The sequence below is a fragment of the Gossypium hirsutum genome, chromosome D11 (assembly GCF_007990345.1).
Source record: "Gossypium hirsutum isolate 1008001.06 chromosome D11, Gossypium_hirsutum_v2.1, whole genome shotgun sequence".
NCBI lineage: Eukaryota > Viridiplantae > Streptophyta > Magnoliopsida > Malvales > Malvaceae > Gossypium > Gossypium hirsutum.
In genome coordinates this window covers 62,273,899-62,293,811 of record NC_053447.1, presented here as the reverse complement: position 1 = coordinate 62,293,811, position 19,913 = coordinate 62,273,899, and the positions used below count along the sequence as shown (strand labels likewise).

At 34.0% G+C, this 19,913-nt stretch overlaps 3 protein-coding genes across 3 annotated transcripts; 1 reads left to right on the top strand and 2 right to left on the bottom strand.

The window, feature by feature from the left end:
* Positions 1-313: 313 nt before the first annotated feature.
* LOC107927215 (histidine kinase CKI1) lies at positions 314-4,386 on the bottom strand. Its single transcript, XM_041104723.1, has 7 exons — positions 4,123-4,386; positions 3,820-4,041; positions 3,066-3,728; positions 2,602-2,977; positions 1,923-2,509; positions 669-1,847; positions 314-593 (listed from the first exon to the last, which is right to left on the bottom strand). Exons 1-7 carry the CDS (start codon positions 4,183-4,185, stop codon positions 393-395), a joined length of 3,291 nt encoding a protein of 1,096 aa, XP_040960657.1. The 5' UTR covers positions 4,186-4,386; the 3' UTR covers positions 314-392.
* A 56-nt stretch (positions 4,387-4,442) lies between these two features.
* On the bottom strand, positions 4,443-6,609 carry LOC107927246 (universal stress protein A-like protein). Its single transcript, XM_016858267.2, has 4 exons — positions 6,183-6,609; positions 5,981-6,093; positions 5,775-5,893; positions 4,443-4,729 (listed from the first exon to the last, which is right to left on the bottom strand). Exons 1-4 carry the CDS (start codon positions 6,358-6,360, stop codon positions 4,624-4,626), a joined length of 516 nt encoding a protein of 171 aa, XP_016713756.2. The 5' UTR covers positions 6,361-6,609; the 3' UTR covers positions 4,443-4,623.
* Positions 6,610-15,032: 8,423 nt separating this feature from the next.
* On the top strand, positions 15,033-19,709 carry LOC107927199 (ATP-dependent DNA helicase Q-like 1). Its single transcript, XM_016858230.2, has 10 exons — positions 15,033-15,219; positions 15,435-15,796; positions 15,900-16,151; positions 16,463-16,626; positions 16,758-16,854; positions 16,960-17,003; positions 17,969-18,083; positions 18,171-18,524; positions 18,938-19,162; positions 19,235-19,709. Exons 1-10 carry the CDS (start codon positions 15,105-15,107, stop codon positions 19,340-19,342), a joined length of 1,836 nt encoding a protein of 611 aa, XP_016713719.2. The 5' UTR covers positions 15,033-15,104; the 3' UTR covers positions 19,343-19,709.
* Positions 19,710-19,913: the final 204 nt, after the last annotated feature.

Genomic DNA, 19,913 nt, shown 5'->3' with positions numbered 1-19,913 from the left:
CTTTTTAAGTTCTATGGATTGTGATTACAAAATGACGCATAATCAAACATATGAAAGATTTGATATTTTTCCTAAGACATATTCTCTATGTTTAATTCTTGTTCTATTCTATTAGCTATTATTGGACAAGGTAAGTAGAGCCTCTAGAAGCCCCTAGACTCTTTCCATTGCGTCTCTCTCTAGCATGATTTAGGTTGTAAGTAGCATTTGAACATCTTTCCTCCCCTACTTTATTGTCTATATGGTTATATAAAATTTGTTAGCATTCAAAATACCAAAGCATTAATTCAATTTATTAACACATTCATTAACACTAGTTTAACTATAAAGATCATGGACTTTCACTTCATTGACATATATCTATTGCTTAATCAGATAAAAACTTAAATAAATTATTTAGATAAAGTTGGAATAATTTCAAGCAATTTATCAAGATTCAATGGCTTAATCAAATAAGAATTCATTCCAGCGCCGGTAGTTGCTTCCTCAGGTAAAGGATCAGCGGTTAATGCAATCACTGGTATACTAACACCATACAATTTCTCCTCCCTTTTTATTAGTCTTGTTGCTTCATATCCATCCATCACTGGCATCTATAAAAAAAAAATTTTCTCAAATTTAACTGTATGTATGCTAATTTTTATGTGAGGTGAATAGCACTACAATACCTGGCAATCCATGAGGATAAAATCATAAGGTTGAGCTTTGCGTTTGTTGTTTTCTTTCAACATCTTGCAAACTTTATCGACTGCCTCTTCCCCATTTGTACACACTTCAACTTCTGCTCCAAGTTTCTTAAGCCTTTCACTTGTTATCCTTCGATTTAGCGGAGAGTCTTCAACTAAAAGAATTGTCTTCTCATTCAAAGGCTTCTCCGTATTTTTGTTTATAACTACCTGCTCGAGAATTGTTTTCTCATTTGGCTTTTTAATTATCATCGTCTCTATATTTTCGTTTATCACCACCTGCTTGAGAATTGTCTTCTCATTCAAAGACTTTTTTATTCTCATCTCCGTATTTTCGTTTATTGCCACCTGCTCAAGTAACGGAGGATGAGATGAAGAAGTCCTATGTCGATTGGTCCCCAAGCAATTCTGTTGGAATTCTTCACGTTCTGGAAGTAGATGCAGCACTTTAATTAAGCGTGATCCATGGAGTGGTTCACTTATTCGTTCATGAAAATGACTAACTAACCTATCCTCTTCTTTTCCACCTCTCGGACGCATAACTGGATTATCTAACAAGACAAACTTACATAAGTTATCCGGAATACATGCCCGGAAATTAGCTACAGCACAGCACAGTTCAGATAAATTGCCGAGACTGGATTCAATTACTACTAGTATGAAAGTTGAACAATTTCTAGAGTTGTTCTTTGTGTATTGTCCCCAACTACTATCACTTCCTCCTTTGATCCCAGCAAATGTATCATTTGTTCCTGCAGTAGAACTGCCTGATGCAGATTTTGCTGGCAAGTTAGCTGAGCTTGACTCTGGCCTTCTCGAAGAATTGTTGTAAGAATAATCCAGCTTGCACTTTATCTTTTCTAGCAGCCGATGAATACATTTCCCTTGCTTTACTAATGTCACTTTTATGTTTAAGCTTTCCATATATTTCTTCAAAACTCTCTTCCTTTCTTCCCCTGTTATGTAGAGTATGACATGAGAACTAGCTGTAGGGCTCCTAGAAATGGAACAACGTGGTTCACCTCCATTCACAGAGTCTTCTAACGGTTCGAGCGTCGGCTCGGGCTGACAAACCATAAGCATAACAGTGAACCTGAAACAAGTGCCTCTCTCACCAGGCTCTTTATCAACAATCCCTATTTCTCCATCCATCAGCCGCACCTACAAATAACAACATTTAATCATTAAAGTACAATATGAATGTATCTTATAATTTAAGAGGTTTCAAGCACTTACAATGGATTGAACAATACCAAGTCCGAGACCACATCCTTCTTCTTCGAGGCGACCTTCACCGACAGTTGTATCCTTAACCTGAATAAATTCTTCATAAATAGATGCTTGCTTGTCTTTAGGAATTCCCTTACCGGTATCATCAACCTCGAACTCAAACTCCATTTTGTTGAGATTTTGTTCAGCTCTATGAAGTGCATCCATATCCTCAAAGTCTTCTTTCTTGCAAAATAATAGGGATAGACACTTTGATACTAAATTACCATTAGAGGCAATGATTTCTTTTTCAAAACTTCGTTTTTTGACGACTGCACGAATCGAGACGTGACCATCTGATGTAAACTTAATAGCATTGCGAAGTAAGTTGAACAAAATTTGCTTAAGCTTAACTCTATCACCTCTCACCAGAGATAGTTTACCAATGGAACCATCACAAGGATCAAGTACAACATCAACGCCCTTTTTGATACCTGAAGGATATTCGACATCGACAACATTCTCGAGGAGTTGAGCCAAGTTGAATTCTTCTTCTTCGAGATCCATCTTCCCGGCCTCAATTTTACCGATATTCAATACTGAATTTAATATATCTGAATGATTTTATCAAAGTAAGCATTAATGAATATAATGAATAGTAGCAATTTAATATTGCATAAATGCAAGAATCTTATATCAAACTCACCTAGGAGGTCCTTGTTGCAACTCTTTATCTGAACCAAATTTGCAGCTAACTCGGGGTGAGGATGAGCATCAGCATGACAAAGATCGAGCAAAGTTGAGATTGCAGCCAAGGAAGATCGAATGTCGTGGTTCGCCCTCAAGTAAGTTCGAGTCTTAAACATGCTCTTGCGCTCCGCTTGTTGAGTTGCATTCATCTGTTTTACGAATGCCGCACACAAGTACATTTCTCTTTTTGCTGCTCTAATGGAAAACAAAATGAAGATAATGAACGCAACCAATATGGATACAAACATCAGTATAAGAAGCAATGAGGATAGCTTGGTGTTCTCTTCAATGATGGTGACCAATCCACCCTTGTGATACGCTAACACATACACCTGAAAATCAAGTTGTAACCATTGATTAGCTTAATCAGCATTGAAATTCAGACAAAAGGGTCTTTTCCATTGATGCTAAAAGACTTACTGCTTGAACTCCAGCAATCTCAACTGTGGAGCAATAAAATGTGTACTTCTCTCCCATGATTCTCCCATGGAAGGATACTCTGTTCCCATCAACAGGTTTACACGAACAGTTGCTGATACTCCGTATCGTGCTACCGTCAAGTTCCGATGCTCGAATTAAAACTGTGTTGTTATTTACTATAATCTCAGCATTTGGAAGCTCGGATTGCACGATCACGTCCCCGTCAACTGTAGCCAAATGGAAGTACCCTCCACTAAAATTTAGTGCTGCAAAATGATCAATAACCACTTGAACAGGGAATCCAACAGATATAACACCACTTCCATCCATAGTAACAGAGGTAAGAAATAGGCTATCTTGATCATCATTCCATCCTTTGCCGAGGGAAAAATACCCTTCGGTTCGATTTAAGGCTTCTTGAAACCATGTTTCATTTATTCGATTCGTGGCATTCAAAGTAATTGCCTTTCCATACAAGACGCCAGTATCACGGTTGACCAGCATACTATACCAATTGGAAGAAAAGGAAGTGTTGCAGAATACTGCTAGTTTTTGGTCGTCCTCATCATTGTAATACGAAAACATCAAGCCATTCAATCCCACGTAAGAAATCTGTGATAGACTTGGAATTGTTGAAAGCGCAATGAACAACGATGGTGCAATCTGACATACAACAAAATGCATTCACAAATCACATTAACGTCTCTGAAAAAACAGAAACAAAAACTGTAATTAAACCTTGACAATGTACCACCTTTTTCTCAATAGTAACAAATGATAGCTCGGATCCATTCAGCGCCGAGCTCAATGTTCTTGCTAAGTTGAGTGCTGATGTGTTGAGAGGAAGCAAGAATCTAGAAGTGGCTTCGATTGCTGAAATCGAGTTCTGGTGTTCTGAATAAGAATCAGACATAAATCTATCTCTGGTATCGTTGTTCAACATGCATAACTTTCTTGTTAGATACACACAAACCCCCTGCCATCAAGTTCAACAATATGTAAGAAGAGGAAGACTGAAGAAGAGGAGAATTAGTAAGTTCATGAGACTGATAATTACTAAAATGATAAGAGAACAAATTGTTGATAGAAGTATTTTGGGACACTTTCTTTGCTGAGGCATGTTGAGCTTGGACTATGACTTGAAACAATCAAACAAGTGTAATCATATAACAAAATCACTGAGAAATACAGAGTACCATAGTCAATGCAAGTATTTAAAGAACAACACAGAATTGAAAGAGATAACAAGAGATTTGAAAAAAAAAATGAAAGATTCATTGAAATCAATAACAGAAAACTGGTAGAGGGATAATAGGGAATTTGAAGAAATGTATATATTATTAAAACAGAAACCAAAATGAATTCAAAAATTTAAGCTGTTGAGAATTTAAATTTAAATTGCCTCTTTTGGAAATTTTACATTCAAATATGGAAGTTTATTCAACAAATAACATCACAAAGATATGAAAGTTTAAGATTGTAAAATGGAAGAAGGAAGAAGTGAAATTTGGATATAAATAAAGCAGAGTGTGAGTGGATATGTAATCCAGAATTCCAATCATTTGGTTCCAGTTGCAGAGGAGGAAGACTTGGGCTTCTTCACAATCAAAACAGGGCACTTCACATTCTGTGCACAGTGATTGCTTACACTCCCCAAGAATGCCCTGTCACCCAAAAATTATTCAAACCATATATTAAAACCTGTTTAGGCCTAATCACTAATCCCTATCACATTCATCGTTGTAATAAATTTGAGCTGTAATAGAAAATAGAGTATGAATCAGTAATATGTGATACTTAGTGTTGAGTAAAATTCGATTCGGTTAGAAAAGAAATTAAAAAAATGAATTTTAAGTGTATCGAGTAAACATAAATAAGTAATTTGAGTTCGGATCGAGTTAAATTTTACAATTCGAATAACTCGAATAATTTGAATAACAAATTTATGTAAATACCTTTTCGGTCCCTATCAATTTTGAAAATGCGCAAATTAGCTTTTCTCAACTAAAAATTAAAAAATAAATTCCAAATTTTCAAAATGATTTTTAAAAATCAAATTATTTATAAAAATTCCAAAATTTATATTTTTTTAAAAAAATTAAAAGTTTTAATTTTTTTCTAAAATAATAATTTGGAGGAACTAAATTAATTAATTAATGATTCAAATTTGTCGTATTAAAGTATCTTATTATTATTTTGCTTTGAAAAAGTTTTCAAACATATATGATTTTAAATATTTTAATTGGATATGTTTAATCTTTTAATTTAACTCGAACAATTTCACTCAACTTGATTTAAAAAATTTTAAATCGAATTAGAACGATAAAATAGAACTCGTCAACTCGAAATTTTTTTACTAGATTTGATCGAATACTCAGCTCTAATCACAATAACCTATTTATTTGATTCTCCTACTAATATTAATGATAAGCTTTAATTCAAAAATTTGACATGAAATTTTTGAAAATCCTATCAATAAAATTATGCTAATATATAGAGAGAGAGTTATAAAAGAAAGGTAAAGTCCTAACAATGACACGATTAGTACAATATAAATCTAAGTCATATTTAGAACAATGAATACTCTGACCATTTAGGCTAACATATGGGATTGTAATTATGGGTAATATTAAGAATAATAGAAAGACGAAAGATTAAATAATTAAAATAAGAATAGTTGAGGATTTGACCAAAAGAGAGATTACCCACCTCTGAATAAGGCCATAGCCATGGCTTCCCATAACAAGAACGTCAGCATTGATATTCTCGGCAACCCGGCAAATCACGTCCCTTGGATCACCACTCTCTATTATCACCTCTACTTTAACCTAATTACCCAAAAACCCCTTCAATTCTCAAAACACTCAAATTTGATCCTCCAAATAAACCAAAACCAGAATTACTCAGTAACTCACCTCATCATCACCTTTCTCTCTGCACATCCTTTTGGCCTTTTCGATGATACAATTCGCCACATCGTTGCTGTACTTGTCCACGGTGGCCAAAACATCAGAAGAAAACAAATACCCTGAAACATAAACCACAACAAATTTTTTAAAAAATTACCCATTATTCATGCATTTAGATTTCGACATTTAAAAAAAAAAACAAAAAAACCTGTGCCATCGAGCGAAGAGTGAAAAGCTTGTGCAGATCTAACGTAAAGGAGGAAAAGGGTATCTTTGCAACATTGAGAAATGATGTTCTTGAGGCACCATGAGAGAGCGTACATGCTCTCCTCCCCTTCATCCACGGCTACCAGGATTTTGCGGTCCTTAGCTACAACATCAGCCATTGGATCTAGGAGCTTGGATTTGAACAGTTAATGAAAAGTTGAAGTTTTGATGGTAAGCTGTGCAGAGGGAGAGTGTAATGGATCTTATAGAAGAGAATGTTTCGGCCTTTTTGGGTGGTTGGTTTTGTCTCAAACGCTGCATGCATGTATCAGACATAAACAATCTGTGTCTTGTCTGGTTTTTTCCTTTTATTTAATTTGCATTCATTTCCTTACCATGTTATGTAGAGAGTGTTGGTACACGTAAGATTTGAGATTAATTCCAAATTTTAAAGTTAAAAAATTATTAATTTCTTATTTTTAAAGTGGTAGTAGAAGGATAAGTTTCATCTTTAGCCCATTCTAAAGAATAGGATCTCCTTTTGAAGCCAGTAGCAGAGGATATAACACGTAGATATTTCAAAATACATTTGCCGAGGGTTCTTCCGTGCATTTCTGGTGGTCAATGAATAACATCACTAGATTCCACCAACAAGTTCTCACTAACTGCCCTGGTGCGAGTCCATAGACATTGAGCATCTCCACAAAATTAATGGGGTGAAAGTTTTTTTTACCTTAACCAATAGTTGAGGGTTCGATTCTCGTAGTTTTAAAACTAATGACCAGTATCTACCCCTACAAAATGTGGAGCATTAGTTACTGGACTCGCTCCAATAGATATCTTGAGAAACAAAAATAAAAAAAACCGAGGTGAGGGGAAGGTGAAAGTATTAGAGATACTCATGGGTTTGGCTTAAGCATAATATTAACATACTTTATGCTTGCCCAAGCTTAACCTGGCTCGAAATATGAATCTAAAATTTTGTCCAAACCCGCCCATATTTGCAATAGACTAACTTAAGCCTATTTTAGACCGCTCATATTATTTTTTAAATTTTTTTAAAAATATTTATATTATATTATTTTAATATTTAATAATTTTGTACATTTTTAATTTATTGAACTTTTTTATATAATCATTTTAATATTATTTTAATATTTACATTAGAGTTTTGTTTAATGCGTTTTAAATTACATAATATATAAAAAAACATAATATAAAGTATTATAAATTTAAAAACGGGTCGGACTGGGCTTGAGCCTTAAACGTTCAAACCCGAGCTTGACTCATATGTTAAATGAGCCTAATTTTTTTTTGTTTAAACTCATTTTCGAGCCTAATATTTTTGTCCAAATCCTTTCCAATTTTAAGCTAATCTTTAGGTCTGAGTAGATAACTCGGACATGGACAATGAAACTCATCCTTAAACGTATAAAGAAAGCTGAGATTACTGTTAAGCATCATTTATGGTGGATTTACCTATGCACTGGAGATATGCATGCCATCCATAAGCTGATATTGTGACCCTAAATAAAGAGGAAGCGTGACAAACAGGGAAGAAAAAGTGACTAAAATGGCAGCTGCAAACCTGAATATATGCTATCCGTATATATAGGGTGTGTTAAAACAATCGGTTCAGTTATTAACGGAATCGAACTAGCATTAACTGAATTAATTGAACTATATAATTCTTTAATCGTTAACTGAACCGAAATATTTTACTTAATTCGGTCGATCTGAATTAACCGAAATTTATATATTTTTGTCTTTTGATTAAAATAAGTATAAACCATATCAAAAAAATACATTAATAATGTTCATTTGTCTTGAAAGTTAACCGAATTAATCGAAATTTTAAGTCTTGAAATACTACATAATTATTAAGTTTGGTTAATTCGGTTAATTATCCGATTTCAAACTGAATTAACCGATAACCGGAATTTCAAAAAATTATTAACAAACCTCCGACCGAACTAAGTTCGATCATCGACTGATTAACTAAATTAGATCAGTTTGATCAGTTAATTCAATTTTAACCAATGTTTGAACACCCCTACATATATATCCTTAAATATATATATTTTAGTTTTATCGTATTTTAGTTTTGGATCGTATCATCTGAATTGTTCTGAGGGTAAACTAACCATTATTCACTTAATTGTTAGCATATTTGTGTTTTAGTCATTAAATTACAAAAACTTTCAATTTCACCACTAAGGTTTTTGATCGGTTCTGTTGTGATCACTTTTTTCACATGCGGCCTTTATTAATTGGTATAATAACATATTTAATTCTCAATACTTATAGATTCTAATTTTAGATAAATTTAATTTTTCACATTTACAATTTCTATTAATTTAATCTTCAAACACATTTTCATCGTAAACCAAAAACATTTAAAGCCTTGTAACATACTCAAGGGTAAGCTATACCTCATTTCTAAAGTTGGTTTAGTATATATACCACGTAATTTTAAATTAGTAATTGAAGTTGGGTTCAGAGAGGAATGTGCATTTTTTATTAATAGCAATTTAAAATTTTTAATTATTTAAATAAATGAAAAAAATTCGATGAACCTTAAACAATAATTATATAATTTAAACCTTTGTTAAATAAAATTTTTAGTTTCCTCACTCAAAATTTTAAAATTTTATCTCATCCCCTTAACCAAATGGTCTAGCTTCATACCTAGTTGAGTTTTTGAAGAAAAGGCTGAACTTCATTGATTAATACGGTTAAAAAACACACAACAACACGAGTTACTATTAGGAAAACAAACTGTCACTTTCAGAAAATGCAAAATCCAAAGACCTCTATCTCTCCAGCAATCACAGCCATCAACAGCTAATTCAACGGGTCTGACCTCCGCCTATCCTTTTCCACCGCACTAGCAGCAAACAAAGGCACCCTTTCCACCAAATAAGTTGTTTCGCCCCTTCAAATCCCTTCCGTAACTAGGAGATGTGCCAATCCGTTCTCTTTCCTTAGTACATGTTTAAAGATACACGTGTCAAAGATTTCACTCAAAGATTTTGCATCTGTAATATAGGCACTAATGACAGATCCATCTTCGTTTTGTGCATGTAGTTTCTTTACTATAGTACGGGAATCCCCTTCAATTACCACATCCCTGTAACCCAGATCAAGGACCACTTGAATTGTCTGGAGGCATGCAAGCGCTTCTGCCGCGAAAGAGTAAGTACGTGATTGTTGATAATCATTCTCGAACCCAAAACCGTCCCTTCTGAATTTTTGCCCGCTATCCCCGAGCATGATTTCTTTGCATAGCTTTGAAAAGCAGCATCAAAACTTATCTTGAGCGAGGGTGTTTCTAGTGGTCTTCATCGTTTCGGTTCAACTCTTTTTACAGGTAATCTCTCATTTATGACTTCTAGTATAAATTTTTTTTTTGAATAGTAATTAGACTTGGGTTAGCGTATAATTTCATCATTTCGTTGTACAGTTAGAAAAGCATATTAAATTCATGGACTCATGGTTAGGGGTTGCATGTGAATAATTTCAATATATTGCTCATATATTTTCATCATGCAACACGTTACAAGTTCTTCATGAAAGAAAATGACCAAAGAAAACACATAAATTTTCTTTCTATTACAAGTGGTCTAAAAAGTGTAGCAACAACAACAAAGAAAAAAATATAAATATAAAACGATTCACATCAAAGCAAGAACACAAAAAAAATGGAAAACACTCATGTGTTTTCTTTATGATCAAACACATATATCTCCCACTCTCATATATTAGTAACCATGCACGATACTACGATACTTCTTCTTGATCCACTTATGTGCTTTCTTCAAAGAAGTTTTGATCTTCCCTTCAATGGCGTACATTTTATAGCCCGTAAGTCTCATCTTCCTTTTCATCTTTGGATCATTCCACCATGACTTGATTGAAAGAGACGATGACTTCTTTTTCTTCTTAGGAACAGTCTGTTTTTGATGATGATGATGATCAAAAGGAGGAGGGTAAGTTGAAGCGTAGCAAGGCTTATGCACGTATTTCAACACGTTGCCATCTATGATTTCGAGGTTTCGACCGCCATCGCCACCACCGTATTCTTGGTAGGATGAGGGTCGAAACTCCTCCATCAATTGATGCCCCCGAACCCTTTCTTTGTTCTCTCTTGGTTTTCTTCTTCTTCTTTTTCAAGCTTTTTAGTTGATAAGAAGAGATAAGAGGATAACAATGAAAGCTCCTTTGACTACGGAAATGAGAGGTGGAGGAATGAATGAAAGGTTGGCTCATGACTATTTAGGCTTCGATGGTTAATATTAATTTTAACTTTTTTTTGTCTCTAATAAAGAAAGGCATAGTTGTAATCTTTATCTTAAGGGTTTGCTTAATCTATGTTTATATATAAGTTAAAATTAACTGTAACAAATACATTGTTTATTAATTTGAATAAGTAAATAATATATCTATGTTATATATAAGGATAAACTATCAAAATAGTCACTTTTATTTACCTCGGGTTACATTTTAGTCACTTAAGTTATTGTGTTGTAAAATTTTAGTCACTGAACTATTACCAGTGTAACGGTAAGCTAATATGGCACGTTAAATCATTATTTTAAACAAAATTTTTAGGTTAAATTTTATAATTGGTCTCTATATTTTTTTTTCAATTTTGAGCAATTTAATTTTTTTCGTTTATGTTCTTCTAGTTTTCCTTTTTTTTTTCCATTCTTTTCTGTTTTTCCCTCTGTTTTCCTCCCTTCTCTATTTCTTTTAACGTAAGTTTTTATGTTTTCCACAAATAATGATTTAATGTGCCACGTTAGCTTACCGTTACACTGTTAACGGCAATTAACGGCTCAGTGACTAAAATGTTACAACACAATAACGTAAGCGACTAAAATGTAATATTTCAAACATAAGTGATTAAAATGTAACATGAGGCAAACAAAAATGACTATTTTGATAGTTTACCCTATATTTAAAGTATTGATTGAGTTTATATTACTCATCCATTTATTTTTTAATATCTATTTTTTATTAATATATTTGTTACATACCATAATTTAATAATTTTATTTTTGCTCAACTATTAACAAGTACTTGAATTAGCTTTTTTAATTATTATTTGAAAAGTCATTTGTTTACGTGCAATTGTTTTATAATCACAAATGTGTGGCATTTTAGATAACTATTGTAATTAATAAATCTAGTTAAATATAATTAAAGGACTTCAATTACATGATTCATGTGAGAGTCCTAAACTGGATAGGAATTAGCAGCATCCTATATATAATCATCAGCCAAAGTAGATAAAAGAATACTAGTGTTGTAGTTGGTTGAAAGCAAGCTAATAGCAGTGGTAACATCAACTTCAATTTCAAGTTTATCAATGTTCAAGTCCATAGCTAACTTGAGTCCATCTCAGAGTTCCCCGAGCTCAGCCTCAACATTGGCGGTGGATATGTCTGTAGGAGCTTATAATCCAGTTACCATTATGATCTCGTATGAGGGCCTCAACACCTACTTTTTCGAGGTTTGCTACTAATTAATGACCCATAGGAGTTGAGTTTCATCCTATCTCTCTTGGTGGCTTTCTAGGTAATAGGAACAAAGAAGTGTAAGAGTCTTCTCAAAATGGAGCAAAGTATCCATCAGTTCGATAAAGAGCTTGATTAACTACAGACTTCTTCCAAAGATAATACCATTGTGCCATAGCTATATTTCCCATAGCATATGAGTGAAGACCATATGCCACAACTTTATTCCTACGAATCTAGACTTTGGAACATAGGTTTTCATACAACCATTCTTTCCACCATTGTTTCGTGAAGGGCAATCCCTAAGGGTATGTTCGATGCTTTTGGGGTGGTTGCCGCAAAAGGGGCACCTATCTTGAACATCATCCTTCGTGAGTTAAGGAGGTTTTCAATGGGTAAGACTTTGTGGGTGCATTTTCGTAGGAAGAATTTTATCTTGTTGAAGTTTAGTTCTCCAAAGAACTTCCCAGCATTCTTTATCGCGGTCATTTGAAGAAATTTGGTCGATGCAATTTCATATGTAACCGCTAGAGTGAAATCATCCATTTTATGTTGCGAGATGACCAATCATGCAAAAGCTTACAATCTGGCGAACAGTCCAAGTGTGAGCAACCTGACAGGCAATCTAAGCATAAGTCATTTGACGAATAGTCCATGATACGAACTCGTATTCGTTGTCGAATTTGAGTCGTTTGTTTCCCGATTGTAAAATTAAGTAACTGGTTTTTGTTTAACAAAATGAACATTGTAAAGGCTGATAGTTTTAAAACAAAGAAAATGGTTTAAAGATAAGTTGATGGATGATGGAATGTGAACTTAACAGCGAAAGAAAGAACCTTTATTAAAGAATAGAGACCCGAATCTTATAAGGCTATCAAGATGATAGATGGATAGATGGTAAAGGACCGTGACCCACTATCTAGGAAGATAGGAACCAATCGGTATCAATGGGGTTGAACGCCACACTCAAAGAGTGATAAGTTCAGAAAGGAAACAGATTGACGCTACTAGCAAGCTAGATAAATCAATTTGAATCACCAAGAACAACGAGAGTTGAACAACTCACAAATATGATATATTTCATAAAAAGGATCAAAAGTTTTTTTAACAAGTTACAAACAAGCTATTTATAGGCTGCTAAAGGTCCAGCCGAATGGATATGAGAATAGTTACAACTTTAAATGAAGCTAGTTGACTTAATTCAGCTGAACATTTCATTAAATGGCTTAATGATCAGCTTGTCCATTGAAGTTCTCGAACAGACTTGAAGCTTTGTCAATTGGTGTTCCCGAACAGCCTTTGGAGAAGACTTAATGGTTGAGCTGAAGAAGCTGATACTTGGACGGTTAATATTATTATGAGCTAGAGTTAATGTTTTAAGGTTCACCGAATGGAGAATCAGCTGGTGAATGTATTTGGTGGCAAACGAATGACCCTTAGGTGTGAATACTTGGATTTGGAGAGTTCTTTAGTGTGAACACCAAATACTGAATGGTCAATTGAGGTGCTGGTTGATCAACTCACATTTGTTGCCTCTTCGTTTCATGAATGGTCACCTGAATGAATACACCAAACAGCTCCCAAAGTTCATGCATAATCGAGTGCATGATCCTCCTTAAAAAAGCTTTAATGAATCTGGAAAATGCATGAATGTGCAGCCGGCTATTTAATAACTTGCAAGACAAATTTAAACTTGGTTAAAAGCATCAATAACACAAACTAAAACACAAATTAAATGTGTAATAAGCTAAGACACACTTAAAGAGTCTGATTTATTAACATGCATTAAGGTTGTCCGAAATAAAGCATAGTTAATAGGTCTGACTTAAAACATGCATTGATGCTGTCTGAATTAAAACATGCATTGTTGCTGTCCAAATTATAACATTCTTAATAGACATAAATCAAACTAAGACAAATATAAATGTCGAACAAACAATGACACAATTAATAGACTTTAACAAAAACAAACAGAACATGTAATAATGCTGTAGGAAAGTAAAACATAGTTAATATAATTGAAATGACTAAGAAACGTTTAAGTCTTATTTAGCAGCTGATTAGCTAGCTAGATTGAAATCCAGTTTCAAGTAGAATGCAAGGGGCAGTTGATAAGCCATCCCAAGCTCGATTGATGAGTCCAATTGAAGCTTCCTCCCAAACTCGTTCAATTAAGGCCGAAATTGCTTCTTTAAATTGCTTGGCTCGAGTTCGAGTAATTGGACCAACTGGTAACTCGATTGGATCACGAATGGCATCAGTTGAGCCCTTGGTCGAGTTTGTATCAGTCCAAATGTGAAGACAATCCAAGTGCGAACCATTTGGCGGATTGTCAAAATGCGAACAGGCTCGCGGATACACAAGACGTGAGCTATCTTGTGAATTGACATGCGAACTATCTTGATGTTTTTGATACAAACTAATAAGTTGTCAACTTACTTAGAGTTGCTGCTAATTAATTTTATTAAAGTTGATAAGATACCGGTGAGCAAGTTGCACATTTCAAATTCCTAGGCTTGCAAGTAGTGCAAGTGGTTGTATTTTTCTTCTATTTAAGTTTTACTTAGACAAGTAAAAATTGTAATGAGAAATATAGCAAGTTACATTTAATTGTTAAACTTGTCTATCATATACAAATTTTATTATCTTTATTAACAATGTTAAAGGTTTAATTTTTTTTATTAAAAGATATATATTATTGTAACGGTATTTTTTATTTTTATCCAATTTAAAATCGATAAAAAAAAATTTGACATCAAGAATTTAGTTTCCTTCAAGTCATGGGCGCATAATCTAGTGATTTTTTATGGAAACATAATTTAATATGACATAGGTTAACATTTTATTTGGTTAAAATATACTTTAAGTCCCTATATTCTTTGTAATTTTGAAATCAGTATTTTTACTTTTATTTTAAGGAATTTAGTTTCTCAAATTTTCTAATTTTAAAATGTATGTCCAATTGTTAACATTGTTAAGATTCTTCTATTAAATTCAAATTCATCTCAACACCTTTTTTTTTGTTTACAAGGCTACTAAGTAAATATTGTTTATTTCAAAATATTTCACCATGGAATTTAACAGAATAATTTTAATAGGTTAACAAGTAAACTTGAATTTTAAATTTTGAAAAATAAGATTAAATCCCTAAAAATAAAAGTAGAAAAACTAAATTAAAGATGTATGAAGAGTATAGGGACTTCAAGCACATTTTAACCTTTTCATTTATGTTAATTAAATTGTGGTAGCAACACGACGTCGTAACATCAAATCAGGCGCCGGATATTCTAGGTTTAAAAGCACAATAGCGCGGGAGTTTTAATTTTAGCTTCTGCCTTGATTAAAAAAAGAAAAGAAAAGAAAAGAAAAAAACCTCCCAAGATTCACCGCTCGTCAATCAGGAAATGGAAGATCACGATTTCAAGCTGGAGAAAGCTCGGTTGCTGAGCCTGGCTCTTGAGTTCGGCTTTGACGAACGATTGGCAAAGAAGAGCTTAGATCGTTTGATCTCTCTCTACGGTACTTCTCATAATTTTTTTTTTCATTTTTTGCCTGATTTTGGGTTAATTTTTGGACCAATTTTCGAATTTTCTTATTTATTTTCTTTCATTCGATAGAAAAAAAAAGAAATGGTTCTTAGTAATATTAAATGATAAATAAAATTATGGGTGAAATTAAGAGAAGAACAAGTAAACATATAGTGCAAGATTTAAAAATTGATTGAATTTCTGAAGGTGATGATGGGCGAGATTTTATTACTGTGGAGCACTGTGGAGATGATTTTCTGGTGGCGTTGGCTGAAACAATGGAAGATAGTGAGGATTGGGATGATGATTTACAGGTTATGGAATCAGAAGCTTGTGGAGCTTTGAATAATATGCTTGACAAAAATGCCCTTTCCAATACTAGGAGTAACAGTAATACCAATGTGGGAAACTGCATCAACGTCATAGATGATTCGCCTAAACGAAAAAAGCAAACAAATTTGATGGAGTTGGATTCTTCCAGTGACGAAGAGAGCTTGGACGTATGGATTTCGAAGAAAAAGGGTAACTTTTCGACCCTCTCTTCTCGTCAGGATCAAAGTAGTCGTGTGGTAAGAAGTTTTTCACTATAAGATTTTTAGTAATCACAATGATTGGTTTCTTGTTAAAGTTAAGACACTTGAAGATACTGAATTAGTTGGTTTGATTTTGAAGGGCTGTAGGAGTAGTGTGACTGAAGGTTCAATTTCTGGTCAAAAGCAGTTCTTCAGCACGTCAATGGGTGGCAATGGGACTCTGAGTTATGAGGAATTGCAGGCTTTGGATGACGTTGAATTAGCAAATGTTGTTATCTTTGGTAACAGATCATTTCGAGCATTGCAGCGTCAGGCTTGTAAAGCATCTCTGGCTAAGCGAGATTGCTTCATTCTCATGCCTACCGGGGGTGGTAAAAGTCTCTGTTATCAGGTCAAATCTCTAAAGATGATAATTGTGAACTATCTCTATTAAATTTGCAAAGTTTCAGAAGTAATCAGATGAAAGATCTGACCTTTACAGCTGCAATTGAATGTTGAACTTGTTTTGACTCTTAAATTTAAAGTCTAAACTAAACATGGAATAATATACACTTAGATAATGCTGGGATTTTATTTGGATACTTGGATAGGGCAGACCTGCTCCGTCTGTTTTATTTTTGTTACTTATTTATTTGTTTTGGCTAGTTGAGTTAGTTTTTATCTTTATTTTCAACATTGTGATGTATCTTATGTTTTGTTTAGCTTCCGGCGACCTTGAAACCTGGTGTTACACTGGTCATTTCTCCTTTACTATCTCTAATTCAGGATCAAATAGTTACACTGAACCTTAAGTTTGGAATACCCGCTACATTTTTGAATTCTCAACAAACTGCTTCTCAAGCAGCAGCTGTCCTGCATGAGCTAAGGCAAGTTATTTTTTTGGCTAGGAAATATCTTTCTTTTTCTTTTTTCTGAATTTATAGATACAGTGATCACTGAAAAGGTTTTTGGTCTAGCTATTTCTTTTCCCATTTATGTTTTCTTTTTGTGCTTGTAGAAAAGATAATCCATCATGCAAGCTTTTATATGTGACTCCAGAAAGGGTTGCTGGAAACCAATTATTTCTTGAGGTATTGAAATGCTTGCATAGAAAGGTGAGTTTTACATTCTTACTAAATGAATGTAAACATGTTAAGCTTTGAAATACATGTTAAGCTTCGAAATTTTTAGTTGCTATTGTAATTTCTTCTCTCATGTAGGGACAATTGGCAGGTTTTGCTGTTGACGAAGCACATTGTGTGAGGTTTGCCCTTTTCTTGGTTTATACTACAGAAATTTGGGTTATTATTGATGGTTTTGACGTGCATATTTTGATATTTGATTCTACTCTTAGAATATATGTCATGTAAGAAGCTTTATTCCTCCCATGTTTGATATGCATCTGGTACATAACTTGTGAACTGTTCAAGGCCTCTTGTAAAATATTTTCAAAACTCAAATCAACTCAGCTCACTGATTGCTATTTGGTTTCTGCATGCATCAAACCGTGCTCTGTCATGATCCAAATACCAAACATTTGTGCTAGGTCCAAAGACCTAACTATTGATGTAAGTCGGAGATTTGATAATACACAACTTGGTATACTATTGTGGTTATGGAAAAGTAAGAGTCTATGAAAAGTGAATATCTCATGGGAACCAAACTCAAAAGAAAATGTATCTCAAATTATCATAGTCAGAAAATTAGTAGGTATAAGTGTTTTTTGATATTTGCCAAATACAATTTTTTTTCCAAGCTGATTATCCATGTTTCTCAGCCATTGACTGCATTTGTATATTTTCTCTATTTCACTTGACACCAAGGCTTTCATTGCATCTGAGATGGCCCTAGCTGAGATGAAAGAGTTGTGTAGGAACTCTCTGTTTGACTGCTGATTGTCTGCATAAGCCTAATTCTTCTGTTTCTGTGTAAAAGACCACATCATGAACAAATTATGTCGGCCTTTTATAGTTTGTTTCTTTATGTGCTTTCTTTTTTTTTGGACGGAGGAATCATGAGTGAGATTCTTTGTAGAATAACCAACCTGCATCCTACAAAGCTTGCTATGACTAGCATTGTGTTACATAGTAAGCAATACATCCCAGGCCAACTGTATCCCTGGGTGATAAACAGTATGTGCCTTAGCAGCAAAAATCAATGATCAAACTATGCAATTTGTTATATTAATTTATTATAACAAGAAAATTACGAGCTTTAAATTCTTTCCAGCCAGTGGGGTCATGATTTTCGTCCAGACTACAGAGGACTAGGATGTCTTAAGCAGCATTTTCCGAATGTTCCAGTGACAGCATTGACGGCCACAGCCACCCATTCAGTCCGTGAGGTACTTAAAGTTAAGTTGGGCTTTTCTTTTAATTGTTGAATAAATTAAACAATAAGTTTTCGTTTTGTCTCCATTGGTGCTTTGCAGGATATTCTTAAAGCGTTGAGAATTCCTAATGCTTTAGTCCTCAAGACAAGCTTTGATAGACCCAATTTGAAGTATGAGGTGATTGGGAAGGCTAAGGATTCATTAAAACAACTTGGTCAGCTTCTGCAAGATCGTTTTAAGAATCAATGTGGGATTGTATATTGCCTTTCAAAAAATGAATGTGCTGAGGTTTCAAATTTTCTGAATGAGAAATGCAAGATTAAAACAGTATATTACCATGCTGGTTTGGCTTCTCAACAAAGAGTAACTGTTCAGAAGAAATGGTTTGATGGAGAGGTCCAGATTGTATGCGCAACTATTGCTTTCGGGATGGGAATCGACAAACCAGATGTTGTAAGTCCAGATAAGATTTACAATTTAACTCTATCATGCCTATAAATTTTATAAACTAGGCTGTGCACGTTTCCAGTTGTGTAATTGGACCATATTAGACAGTGCGTTATGGGGGAAACTTTTATTTGGTAGGTGATTGATTTATATGGGAAAACTATCTATGCTTTATACAATCATAATTACATTCATCAACCAGTCTAGTCAATTTTTAAAATAAGATTCAACACAACATTTAACCTAATTACTGTTTTTGCTTTGATTGTTCCAGTTATTTTCACGTTTGTAGCTATATAACATTGTAATTAAAATAATTGCACCTGATTTATGGTAGTTGATATTAAAATACTTCTTTATGTTTCATTAGTTTTTTATATAAATTTTATTTATTCTTTTTCTTATAAAACTATTTTCAGCGTTTTGTTGTGCACAACACAATGTCCAAATCAATTGAAAGTTATTATCAAGAGTCCGGGAGGGCTGGAAGAGATAATTGCAGTGCTGTATGCATTGCTTTATACCAGAAGAAGGATTTCAGCCGGGTTGTATGCATGTTACGAAACGGGCAAGGTTGCAAGAGCCAAAGCTTTAAAACAGCCATGGCTCAAGCTCAGAAAATGCGGCAGTACTGTGAACTCAAGGTTTGTCAGTGACCCTTTTTTCTTTTATTTTCTCTTGATACCATAACTTACGCTGAAACTCGTCTTTTCTAGGATGAATGCCGGAGAAAAATCTTACTCGAACACTTTGGAGAGTCTTTTGACAGAAAAGCTTGTAAAAACGGTTCAAACCCTTGTGATAATTGTCTCAGAACTTCCTAATGACCATAGGCATGGAGGTTTTTTATTTCCTTCCCTTACCTTCTCAATTTGGATGAAGAAATGATCTTTTATTGCATGAATTTGTCGTGATTTGTGAGGTTAAATGGAAAAACATGTTTCAAGTCCTACAGCTGAGGTATGTTTAGCGTATAATTGAGAGACCCACCGGAGGTATGCTACCACTAATGATAATGTTGCTATTGCGCCCAGCCAATGAAAACAACAGCCAAAAACATGGTCTTTTGTAGGGTTTCTGGTTCATTCAGCACAGCACATTCACAGGGAAGGATTCCTTCAATTAAGAGAGATTATGTATTGTTGTTTGACGTTGAAATTGACATGTCAACTACCCTGTATTGTTGTTACATAATCATGTGCCTAACAGACTAACCCCTTTGCTTAAAATTGTAAAAACTTGTCTATAACCTAAACTTTTTGATAAAAAAAAAAAAATTTTGGTTGAAAAGTTTGACAAAAAATAAAGGGTTTATTTTATAGGTTACTTGGTTTTGGGCCTTTTTGGTTGTCGGAGAAACCAGGCAAAAAAGGATAGAGAAAATCTTGGGATAGG

Bases quoted from the DNA above. Each gene is read 5' to 3' on its own strand.
- LOC107927246 (XM_016858267.2), bottom strand. From the start codon at position 6,360: ATGGCTGATGTTGTAGCTAAGGACCGCAAAATCCTGGTAGCCGTGGAT. The intron at 6,094-6,182 runs GTTTTTTTGTTT...TTTATGTTTCAG, and splicing joins CTCTTCGCTCGATGGCACAG to GGTATTTGTTTTCTTCTGAT. The intron at 4,730-5,774 runs GTGGGTAATCTC...TTTGGGTGACAG, and splicing joins GGCTATGGCCTTATTCAGAG to GGCATTCTTGGGGAGTGTAA.
- LOC107927199 (XM_016858230.2), top strand. From the start codon at position 15,105: ATGGAAGATCACGATTTCAAGCTGGAGAAAGCTCGGTTGCTGAGCCTG. The intron at 15,220-15,434 runs GTACTTCTCATA...GAATTTCTGAAG, and splicing joins TCGTTTGATCTCTCTCTACG to GTGATGATGGGCGAGATTTT. The intron at 17,004-17,968 runs GTTTGCCCTTTT...AATTCTTTCCAG, and splicing joins GACGAAGCACATTGTGTGAG to CCAGTGGGGTCATGATTTTC.
- LOC107927215 (XM_041104723.1), bottom strand. From the start codon at position 4,185: ATGCCTCAGCAAAGAAAGTGTCCCAAAATACTTCTATCAACAATTTGT. The intron at 4,042-4,122 runs GTAATTATCAGT...ACTTGATGGCAG, and splicing joins TTTGTTCTCTTATCATTTTA to GGGGTTTGTGTGTATCTAAC. The intron at 2,510-2,601 runs GTGAGTTTGATA...AAAATCATTCAG, and splicing joins TTGCAACAAGGACCTCCTAG to ATATATTAAATTCAGTATTG.